General features: G+C 40.7%; 1 protein-coding gene across 3 annotated transcripts; it reads left to right on the forward strand.

Moving 5' to 3' along the window:
• The first annotated feature begins 42 nt into the window (after positions 1-42).
• On the forward strand, positions 43-10,585 carry LOC108889046 (terminal nucleotidyltransferase 4A). 3 transcript variants are annotated; one of them, XM_018685334.2, is made up of 12 exons: positions 43-1,441; positions 1,862-1,985; positions 4,347-4,393; positions 5,205-5,325; positions 5,457-5,564; positions 5,658-5,786; positions 6,152-6,365; positions 6,773-6,899; positions 7,013-7,116; positions 7,267-7,475; positions 7,711-7,845; positions 8,073-10,585. In XM_018685334.2, exons 1-12 carry the CDS (start codon positions 738-740, stop codon positions 8,517-8,519), a joined length of 2,469 nt encoding a protein of 822 aa, XP_018540850.1. In that variant the 5' UTR covers positions 43-737; the 3' UTR covers positions 8,520-10,585. The 3 variants fall into 3 exon arrangements, with proteins under 3 accessions (XP_018540850.1, XP_018540841.1, XP_018540861.1); XM_018685325.2 differs by having other exon boundaries at positions 44-1,441; positions 7,264-7,475; XM_018685345.2 differs by having other exon boundaries at positions 44-1,441; positions 7,279-7,475.
• The last annotated feature ends 1,454 nt before the right edge of the window (positions 10,586-12,039 follow it).

Here is a 12,039-nt window from a genome sequence, read left to right on the forward strand (position 1 = left end):
AGCAAGGCATTAAATCCGTAAATCACTGCGGGAAGAAAACAGACTTCTGTTCATCCTGTCGAGTAATTTTTGTGGCGCATATGCATTTATCACAACAACAATAGTCTTAAAAAATGTGATAAAGAGCGACTAATGATCCGGTCAAATTGCTACAACCGTCTCATCTCTGTAAAGGGGGTCAAACATTTAAGAAACACCACTTCTGGATGTAGCCTTCAAAAAAAAAGCCCAACTAATTTTGAAACTTTACATATGAAGCATTAATGCGTACTGAAAACACGTGTGAGATGTGGAAAGCTTAAAAATAAGTTAATATTTTAAGAAGGATACTTTCTCAAATGCATTATTATTTGGCACTTTGTCTTAAGTTTGTTGTTTGATGTGATCTTTTGGAGAAGCATAAATGAAATACTTTAACTTCCGGTTTTTCCGCCTTGTATGTGGGTGACTTGACGCATCTCTCGGTGCTGAGGGGGTGTGTTCAAAGATTTAAATCCCTCAGACATGCGTAGATGCAGATTCGTGCTGCTGGGTGCGCCATATTGGCTGACTTACATGGGGAGTGGAGTTGAACAAGCTGCTTGGAAAACCAAACCAGTTTCCGAACATGAAGCACTTTAAGGATAACAAGTAAACCAACGCGGTAGGATTTATTTGTTACCTTGGGTGCAAAGTGTTTAATTTGCCAAATTGCTCGCCATTTTCTCGTGAGGAGGTTCTCCGTAAACTCGAGTCCAATGGATCCCAGGACCGCTTGGATCCAGCCCGAGCAGAAGGGACCTGCCAATTCCCTGTGGATGCACATTTGGGAAACCTCTCAGGGATTTGGGGCAAACTCCGGCATCGACAACCGCCTTCACCTCCAACGCAACTTTGCAGCGCAAAATTCAAACTCCGCGGATTCAATCGTCGAGTATTGCAAAAATGTAGCACCCCCGCCGCCGGGGATTGTGTTCGGGAAACTGCCAAAGCGAGACGGCGGCGGAGATAGAGGAAGTGTCCGGAGGAAGGGCTCGTTGTCGCCGTCCTCCTCCTCGCTGGACTCGGAGGCCGAAAGCTCGTCGCCCTCCGGCTCCTGTCTGCAGATCGACAATTTGAGCGTTGCAGAGGAGGCCAGCCGGTTTTTACACTACGGTGAGCACGAGTTGAACGAGAACAATCTCAGAGCACAGCAATTTCCCCCTCCGCCTTTTCACACTGTTCAGCAACACTGTCGCAGCATGCAACAATCTACCGGCCACACCCCCACGGGGATGAAATATCAGCATGGGAACAAGCACCACCACTATCAGTCTCATTCATCCGGCCGCAGGAGGCATCTGAACAGAGCCAATACCTTCCATGGCATCAACCCGCTCCTGTCCTACGGCTGCAATGGACACTATGTGGACTCCTCTTGCAGCCTGTGGAAAACCAGGCGGTACAGTCCGGGCATTAATGGGTAAGGGGATATGGAGACTCTTTTTTTCCCCCCTTCTTTTTACAATCATTAAAAGGTTCTCGAAGTGAGATCTGGGGACCTCGTGGGGTTCTTGACAGAATTCCACCAGGTCACACATCAAAATGTGCAGTAGTAAATGTACACTGTTAAATGTGGATATTCAGTATTTTACCTCAGGTAATGTAAAGTCATGCATGATGCACAAAGTACAAATCCAACTTGACATGTTTTTCCCCCCTCCATGTAATTTAGTCTATTACCTGTGGTCTAGCCTTTAGTAGGCCCTGTGCCTGTAATTTCTGTCTGAATACTAAAATGTACCATGCAGTACAGTCTGTAGTCGTACAGAGCTCACATAGTTTTCCTTCCTGTGTGTCAGTCTGTGATCCGAGATGTCCAATTTGCCTTGTTTATTTACAGCCTGCATGAAGAGATAGTGGACTTTTTCAACTTCATGTCACCACGACCAGAGGAGGAGGCCATGAGAAGAGACGTCGTGAACAGAATAGAAAGTGTCATCAAGGACTTGTGGCCCACAGCGCGGGTGAGTGTCAGCAGAATAGTCATGTGCTGGTGCAGCAGCATGGAGAGGCAACTCGGGCTGTGATTCCTGTGTATGGGAGCTGTGCCCTTCTCTGGCCTACATAGTATGTAAAAATGTCTAATTTTTTTTTTTTTTTTTATGGAGGCATACTAAGTGCTTATTTCTTGAGGCCATGCTGTTCCCCTTCACTACCATTTTCCTGATGTATTGCTTATAATCCTGCTTCAAGTTCACACTCCTTTGCCAAAGTTGGACAAGGCTGAAGTTAAAGTTTGCATTTTCAGACCAAGCTGATGGTGTCATGGTCCTTAACTTCATAAGTTTTCTTTTAATTCTAGTTCTCCGAGCAACATAAGCATGAGCAGACAAAACTTTGCAAACATAATGTTTGATGATGGATTTAGACACTGAGTTAGCCATCTATTCTCCCAGTTTGTCTTTGTGAAGTCAGTAATATTATGAGGGAATCAGTCTGAGTAATATGTTCCTGTGTCTGGTAGATTATTCAACTCAATTCCTCACTTTTGAGGTGGAGGTAAGGGGAGATGTTGCAATGGGCTGATTTGTCTTGAGATGTTTAATGTGTCTGATGTGGTGTTTACTCCCATTTACATACAAGAGGGAGACAGAATATAATGGCAGTTAAGTGAATTACCTCCTTAGACACGGTCTAAACCACAGACTGTATATAAAGAATGAGCATTGCATAACTACATGTATAAATCCATTTCACACAAACAGTGCTTTTAAAAAATGTATGCAGAGGCCTCCCTGGTGCTATAGCAAATATTTTAACCCATTATTAACCCATTTTCATAGTTTCATCAGGATTTTTCATTTGCTGGCTTTTATTTCTTTTTAATACATTGTTTTATGTCTTGTATTGACTTTCATTTATTGCTTTGTAAATTACTTTGCAAAGCTGTTATGTACTCTGTGAATCAATGTTATTATCTAATATAGCCAGCAGCCAGTGTGTCTGGATGTTTACTGCTTTTTTTCATATCTTGTTTGGCCACACTGTAGGCAGTCAACAGCCTAGTTTACACTATATGTCCAAACAAAGATATTTTCAATATTCATGTCACTTGCATTCCCAGTGCAACAGTAAATTATTTTCCATTTTATGTTCCCAACAGAATGTTAGTGTACTTTGTAACAAATAGCATTTTTTTTATGGTTACCATTATAAACATTTTGAACTAATCCTGGCCCACAGAAGTCCCACTGGGCCTCACTCTGTTTTTCTTGTCTCTAAAGACCATTTTGTGTCATTCTTCCAAACTGTGACAGTGTAAATGTTTAATTTCGATAGTGGGCTCTGTTCTGTGACCAGAAAATAAGTTTGTTTTTTTTTTTTGTTTTGTTTTTTTTGTTTTTTTTTTTAAGAGGAAAGTGGACACGTGCAGTCAGTAACAATATCTAGTATCACAATATATAAGATAATCACTAGCATTAACTAAACCCTTTCACATCCATACAAACTATAATTGATGATGTGATATCTCCTGCAGCCGTCTGCAGTTTGCTCTTTAATCTGTAGTTTGTCTTAATTATGAGAACTGTTTATGAAATTGTTAATGCCAAGTTACATTCAAACATCTACTGAAGCTATTAGCATGTTGCCAGCAAAAAAAGCTTGTTGTTAAAGCTATATGTAAGCTTTTGCTTTTGCTATGTAGCCAGCATTAGCATTGCAGCTAACTGTTTAGATACAATCCTAGGAGAAATGTTGCAAGTTCAACATCAAACATCATTCCATAACGCACCAAGAGCTGCCTCCAGTGGTGGAAATTAACAGCAATTTTAACGTGTTTTGCCTCCTTTTCCATCACTTCTTTTCTTCTACTGAAGTTAGCATGCTTACCAGCTAGCCTCTGCCCAGACGGCAGATAGCATGTTGGTGTAGCATCCAGTCTGCCCTGAAGAAGTAGCACTGCTCAGACAGTGTATTTTAACCTCTTGTTTTGTAAACACAATAATGACTGAAGCCCTTGGTAAGTGACTATAACCACCACCTGTTTCTGACAAAAAACACATTTTGCAGGAGAAAACTTGCATACAGCCCCTTTTTAATGTAAGGTTAGCCACCTGTATTATTTTCCTGACCTGTTGTTTTCAGCACACACTCACACCAGGCAATGCATTTGTGATCATTTCATCAAGACTGATCTTAAGAATTTTTGTTTTTTGAGAAAGTATGTGAGTAGGAGATGAGGCTAAATGCTATTCTAAATCCATGGCCAAACTGCATACATAAAAGTCAAACTGGCTTACACATAAGCTATCAAACTGATAATGGTTGTAATGATGTGTTACAACCTAAATCAGGTTTTTCTTCGTTTGTCTTGTGCTCTGCAGGTGGAGATATTTGGCAGCTTTAGCACAGGATTGTATCTTCCAACAAGGTAACATTTGTTTTTGTACTTTTCTTGCACAGTATGACCTTAGAAGGGCTTCTTTTGAAATGCCTCACCCACATGCGAGTTTTGAGGAAGTGGGAGCTCTATATTTGGTAGGGTATGTTCATTTTTGTCAGAGCTTCAGTAACATACAGTGTTCTTTGTAGTTGTTCAGTAGCTGAAGCATCATTTGGAAATAATTTATCAGTCTAACAGTAATTACAACAGTTTTTAGAATGGGGAAAACAAGGCAGCTGTTTAATTCCATAATTGTTTCAACACCACACTACTGTATTTACTCATAAGTTTAGCTAACTCCATGATCAGCAACGCATTAATCATGAATCAGGACTGGGTCTTTAAGACGACCACATCATGAACTAATTTCCTGAAATGACTTGCTTCTTTCTAAATCAATTCACCATTGTATTTTGTATAACAACACGATCTCTTAGCAGAAATCGTGCATTGAGAGGTGGTCAAGAACATTTTATCCAGTTAAAGAGACAAAGAAATGTAGCTTCACTGCAGATATAGTTACCATTTCCTCTCTTTTTATCTTGTTGTTCTTCAAAAAGTCTTAATCTGTCAAATTGTCACATTGTGGTTGCACAACCTCTCCACCCACATCTTTGGCTCAGTGGCATGGGCTCTCGGTATATGTAAAACAGGACTGCACGTTTCCAAATTCTTGAATTATTTTAACAGCATAAAACTAAGCCCTAATGTTGTGGTTTTGTTGACCTGCACATCACCATGCACAGAGTGTAGCCAGAATTTTTTATTTTTTTTAAGTACTCTGTGTTTTTGTTCTTAGTGACATTGACCTGGTGGTGTTTGGAAAGTGGGACCATCCTCCACTGCAGGAACTGGAACAAGCCCTGAAGAAACACAATGTGGCTGGCTCATATCCAATCAAGGTCCTTGACAAAGCTACAGTAAGTCACCAACATGAGGGTCCTCTTATTTTTGGCAACTGTTAGCTGAACAAAAACGTCATGTCAACACAAATCATGAAAAATTGGTCCACATACCTACCTTTACAGATGACTTTTTAAACTGTCCCCAGGTGCCAATCATCAAGCTTACTGACCATGAAACAGAGGTGAAAGTGGACATCAGCTTCAATGTAGAGACTGCAGTGAAAGCAGCACAGTTCATCAAAAGCTACCTTAAGGTAAGCCTTTTAATGCTTGACATTTTAACACAAACGCCACCATTTCTCCTTTTCTTTCGGTTTGTTTCTTATGTCTGTGTCTGTGTTTTGTAGAAGTACACTGTTCTGCCACCTCTGATCTTCGTCTTGAAGCAGTTCCTACTGCAGAGGGATTTGAACGAAGTCTTCACTGGAGGCATCAGCTCTTACAGCCTTATACTAATGGCCATCAGCTTCCTGCAGGTACAAATATACATATGCCTGTTGAAAATATATGTGTATGTATAGTTCAGTGGCATAATTTTGAAATGTGTTATAGTTTAGTGTTCATAGAAGTAGATCACAAAGAAATGTATATTTTTTGTTTACTATATTATATATTCATGGGGCTGATACTTGAATATTTTACAAATGCATGATTTTGAATGTCTTGGGAATTTATGAAGGTGAAAACAAAACATATATACTAAACATTACATAATGTTAGTTATAAATGTATTTCCTGCTGTGCTGTCAATCATGGAACGGTCTAGCACTGGCTGGATTTTGGTTACAAAGGTAGGTACTAAAGAGTAGGTAATGAGTTCTCCCTGCCCTGCTGATCACAGTTACATCCGCGGATCGACACACGACGTGCCAACATCAACTTGGGCATCCTGCTGATAGAGTTCTTTGAGCTATACGGCCGGGATTTCAACTACATGAAAACCGGTATCCGGGTAAAGAATGGAGGGGCCTACCTGTCCAAGGAGGAAATGCTCAAAGCCATGGGGAATGGAAATAGGCCATCAATGCTCTGCATAGAAGATCCAATACAGCCAGGTCAGACTGAGACTTGTGTATTCAGAAATTTGAGTGAAAATGAGACTTTGTGAATAAATTATGACGTACGTGAAGCATGTGACTTAAACATCCACTGACTCTTCTGCTCCACTGAAGAGATGAAAAATAGCAGCAGACAAAAACATCAGCTGTATGTGGAGTGATGAAGAGACTGTAACACTCCAAATTAATGCATAAGACAAACAGAAATGCCATGTCATATTTACAACATAGTCTTTCATTTGAGGTTTGACTGGAGCGCATAATCTTATTGTACTCATCTTCTGTTGCAATGGTTTAATGGCACCTGTGATAATTGGCACCACCAAGTGTTCATCTTGATGAACCATCTCCTGATATGCAAATATCAACAGTGGATGGAATTATTCATTTTCTGATCCTCACAGGGAATGATGTGGGCAGGAGTTCATACGGCGTCTTGCAGGTCAAGCAGGTGTTTGATTTTGCCTACATGGTACTGAGTCATGGAGTGTCTCCTCTTGCACGTGCTTACCCCAACAAAGAGTATGACAGGTTGGATTCTTCATTAATCAACCCCCCCCCCCCCAATTTTGTAGTATTTTCTCAGAGCTAGTTTTGAATTCATCCTGATAACATTATGGACTATACCTCTTTCTGTGTTGCAGTACTTTAGGACGAATCATCAAAGTCAGCCCAGAAGTGTTGGCCTACAGGGACTGGACAATTAAGAAGTGGGGAGCCAAGCAGTACACCAAGCTGGAGAACCATGGTAACTTTGTGACAACTTTGGGTTTGCGTCTACTTTCCAGAACATTTAAACTGGAATTGTCATTTGTGGTGGTTTCAAGAAAAGTAACAAAATGATTTTCCATCTACTCAAACTGTTAAATCAATTTCAACTTTTTTTCCCCAACAGCAGTATTCTGTTCAGTTGCAGATGTGGAGACCTGTGAGCAGGACCTTGCCAGACTGATGCTGGTTTCTGTGGAAGATCAGAGAGACAGTTCCTCCCCCCTCAGCACTGACTCCCCCTCACCTTCTCCAGTCTTCCTTCCCAGCCCCCAACACCATTCATCGTCATCTTCCTCAGCATGCTCGCTCTCCTCCTCCTCCTCCGGAAGTGACATAGTAAGACCGAAGGATGTATTTTCAATTCTTAAACATTCACTAAATCGATAAATCACCAGCAGTGCAGTAACATACAGTGGCGAACCACTACTTGTGTTTTTGTGCATTCACAAAGTTTCTCTTTGAAATAACATGACCATAACAACTATGATATCCTCCGGTATAACTTGTCCATAGTTCATCTGCTTAAGTTTTTTCCTGTCTAATAGTCTATGTCTCACGTCTCTTTTTCCAGGAGTCTGATTCTCCCCCGAGCAGCAATGCTACGATCCAGCTCCACCCCCTCACCCTGGCTTCAGTCCATTCAGTAATCCAGATGGCTACTGACCTGAGGGCACATCCAGCAAGCTTCATCCACACCACGCCTCAGGTTGGTTTAGTTAGTTATTTATTCATTTATTTTACTTTCTGGGTGTCTGAGAAACATGACCATGAAACATACTGCCTTGGAATTTCAACCCCAAAAAAATCATGTTTAGATGAGTATGTTTAATGTAGGTATGTGGGCAAAAAAAGAATTTGAAGATGTATAATTTGTAGTTAAATATTCCTCTTTGTTAAATGTTATGTATATTCTCTCTTTTTTTTTTTGCCTAGGTCCAGGTGTCCCTCCCAGAAAACCTAACCATCCCATCCCTCTCTGATTGCCAGTTCTACCACGAGAATCCACCTTCAATCGGTGTCGTGCACCGTCATGCATCACAAGCTGCACAAGTCTCCCACCACACAAACTCCACAAGCCCCCTCCCTAGTCCCCTCCACCGGCTCCACCACCCTCAGGTAGGAGGGCAGCAGAGCCACACTTACACCATGAGATCCAATTCTCATGGCTCCATTGAGCCGCACAAATTGAGCTTCAAGCACAACCAAGGTGGCGGCTTCCGAAGTCAAAACCACTCTCAAGGTAACTTCAGTCCCCAGCAGCGGTTCATTCCTCAGACTCATAACGCGGCATCAGGTTTCAGGAACCAACAGCAGTACAACCGTAACACCTGGCGACGCAGAAAGAGGGACAGTCTTCCTGTTCTCAACCAGAGCAGATGAAAGACTGAAGGTGCAGGATTTGACATTAGTCGTATTGGCAGTTGAAGGCCTCACCCAGTCCATCATGATTCTTTGGTTTGAGAAGCCGTGAATGATTCATGATACCTATTTTTGTTGGAGTCTTGCAAAAATAGGAATGATCGATCTCTGCTAGCATTGTGCAAGCATTAAGTGAAGCTACTTGCTCTTGCAGATGAAGGAAGACTGTAAAATGTAACTCTGGTCATTTTATTATATCAGTCTGATGGTAGTCAGAGCCCTTCCTCTAAATTTGATGTACACCAGCACAGACTTTGAGTAGAATGCGGAATTGCTTATTCTCAGATGTAGTCTTCTCACCAGTGTCACTTCCCAGTAGCTAAAATCTGCAACTGTTTTAAAACATGTGTGCCATAGTACTGAACTGGTTTGTCAAACCTGGTCTGTCTCTCCAAGTTTTGAGCCTTTTTGACAAGATTTTTGGCTCATTTGGTCTTCTGAATGCAACTCCCTAACAGCACGCTCCTGATTGAGAGCTCTCACAGCTTTGACTATCATCTCTGAATTGTACTCTGGACTGAAGTGAAGCACTACCTTTCTACCTATGCAGCGCAACGCTGACTTGATATTTTTGGTGTGATGGCACAAAACTGACTTTGTCTCAAGTGCTTAAACTGTGATTACTTGTTTGAATGTACTAAGTGTTTCTTTTTTTTGTGTGTCTTGGTCATAATCTTTTTGTTCTCTTGTTTTTGTCACTGAGGGTTTTTTTTTTTGTTGTTGTTGTTGTTGTTCACATCAGCACTATGATGTTTTTGTACTGTAAACATTGCCACCTTATTTTAAGTTTGTTGCATTTATATGCAACAATGACTTGCTTTTATTTAATTTATTTCACATTTTAGTTTTATTTTAGGGGTTCTCCCCACTATAAGTTTGCTTTTTTTTGATTCTATACTACATTGATCTGTGCAATAGATGGATTTAAGGGCCTTGATGGAATGTGTTTGTGTGTGAACAGCTTTCCAGCAGAAGGGGGAGCTATGGTATAACAGCATGACAAATGTGCCAAAAATCCCATGATGCCAACATTTTTCTCATGTTTAATTTACCATTGCGTTACTATCACTTGAACTTTTGCCAACTGCCTGTTCAAATGTTTTTCCACTTGTAGTTCTCATTTTCAACAACCACTTCTCAGTGGTTTGACTTTTATTTTAGGTGCATTTTCTCTTGATAGACTGTACTGGGGAAATGCATCTTTAGCAGTGTTCACTCGTCATTTCAAAAATTAGGTTTCAGAAATAGTTGGTGCTACTTATTACCAGCAAAGTGCTTGTTTTCTCTGCCTTATATCTCCTTTGATTCTGTTTAAGCAACAGGTTTAACTGCCTTCATAAATGACCAAATTTTCCCTTTTTCCTGTATGTAGCTAAAGCTTTCTGTCTTTGTTTCAATGAGCACTGTCAGGGTTACTTATTTTAATCTTATTATTTTTAGATACAGCTTCTAGGTGTATGCTCTAGGAGCAGACTCCCACTGCAGTCAGTGAATGTTAGCATCATCATGTCACACTTTTTTTTTTTTTTTTTTTTTTTTTTTTTTTTTAAATTCAGAGGTCATAGTTACAAATCGGTTGCGTAAGAGGTCCTTACATTTCAGAGGGATCCCTCTCCATATTTAAAGTCAGTATTGCTAAAACAAGGTTTCAAAGCTACATAATTTACACCGTAATCCATAAAAGGACTTGAGCTTGGGACATCGCATATTCACCATTACAGGAGTTTTGGTAGAGCCATTAACAAAAACCAAACTTTGGTGAAGTCATGTGTTCCAGAAGTCTGATTATTGTAACACCCTGGGTACCAAACTGATGGAATCAACATGATACTGCTGGAACTGTCCCCTTGTTCTCAGTTTGGCTTTTCAGCGAGCCATGTAAAGGACAACTAACTCCCACAAACCAAATCCCCAGCTCATATCTATGTAATTATGGATGGGTTGTAATGTGTAAATGACATATAGATCTATACCTTGTTTTTTATGTAAGTTTTTCTATTTTTTTAATAAACATTTTAAAACTCCCATTTCCATTTTAGTGTGTAAATTTGTGTGTGCTTAGATGGATTACTGAGGTCTAACAACTGGAAAAAGTATATTCTTGCTTCAGCTCTTTATTTCAGGATCTGTTATGAGGTCTAGATATGCTAGTTCTAGAGACAGTCTTTAGGTAAAAGGTATTAATCAGAGTACAGAGATTATATGGTTTCCAGTTGGTTGTGTCTTACTATCTTGCTTACACCTGACTCACCACTGAGTCCTGGAGAAGTGGCACATAATCCATCATGTTCAGCACAGCCCGACACTGAGGAGCACGTTCGCTCATCTGGTGTGTTGTAATTCCTCATAGTTTCTGATGGGGGCACTGGTGGATTGTTGCTCGGCTGAACTGTTTCTAATCCTTTACCTTTTAGGTTGTCTGCAGGGTGCAGGGAAGCAGAACACGACAGAGGAGAAGACTTCAAGAAAATCACTCCTCTGAAGGTTCAATCATTGGAGGGTTAGTGGCTGGAACTGTTGTCATTTTATTCCAATTAAAACCAAGAGAAAGAAGTGTCATCGCCAAGACCCCTTTTACCCTTTCTTGACTCAAACTAGCTGACTAAGGCACTATGAAATTAGATCCTGCCTGCATGTCGTCATCCACCTTTGGCTCTGTTTTCATTGATGATTAAATAGTAGTGATACTTTGGCACAGGGTATAGTTTATAATATTGTTAAAAGCTGGCTCTTTGTCCCTGAGGGATATATTAATCAGATGAGATGAGCAGGGTGGCATTGATCCTGTATTGAAAATGTGCAGATACAAATGCACATGCACTCATCCAAACACACATCCTTGTAGACCTATCTTTGTCGGGTCCAGTCATTAACATAATGCATTCCCTAGCCCCCAACCCTGACCTTAACCAACCCAACAGAATGCCTACCCATAACCCTAATGTAAATGCAGTTCTAACCTTAAAACCAAGTCTTAACTTGTTGTGGGTTCCAGCACTGTGGTCTTCAAAAAGCTGTTGGACCCCACAAGTATATTGGGCTCCCTGTTTTCAGACCCCACAAACATAGTAAAGTGTTCAGATTTGAAATCCAGTTGCCTCCATCACTACACACTGCAGCAATCTACATGATCTTTAATGTTGCAACATGATATGAATAATATTTACAAGGACATGGAACTTTACAGGATGCAGCACACAAGGATGAAGCAGCCTCTAGCTCGCATCCTTCTGCTGAGATCCGAGCACCCCCTCCTAAATGAGTCTCTGTAGTTGATTCCTCTGTCTGACTTTTTAATGACTTTTCCATGTAAATCAGTACAATATGTGTGTGTGAAATGCAGGCACACTGAAATAAACAGAAAGTTTTTTAAAAGACCTTCTTTCCAAATCCCACTCGCATGAAAAAGGTCAGTAGTTATACCTTCAGGCTGTTTGTGGTTGTCTGTATCTTGACAGTAGAATGTCTGCATCTCTACCTA

Source organism: Lates calcarifer, linkage group LG15 (assembly GCF_001640805.2).
Source record: "Lates calcarifer isolate ASB-BC8 linkage group LG15, TLL_Latcal_v3, whole genome shotgun sequence".
Classification (NCBI taxonomy): Eukaryota; Metazoa; Chordata; class Actinopteri; family Centropomidae; genus Lates; species Lates calcarifer.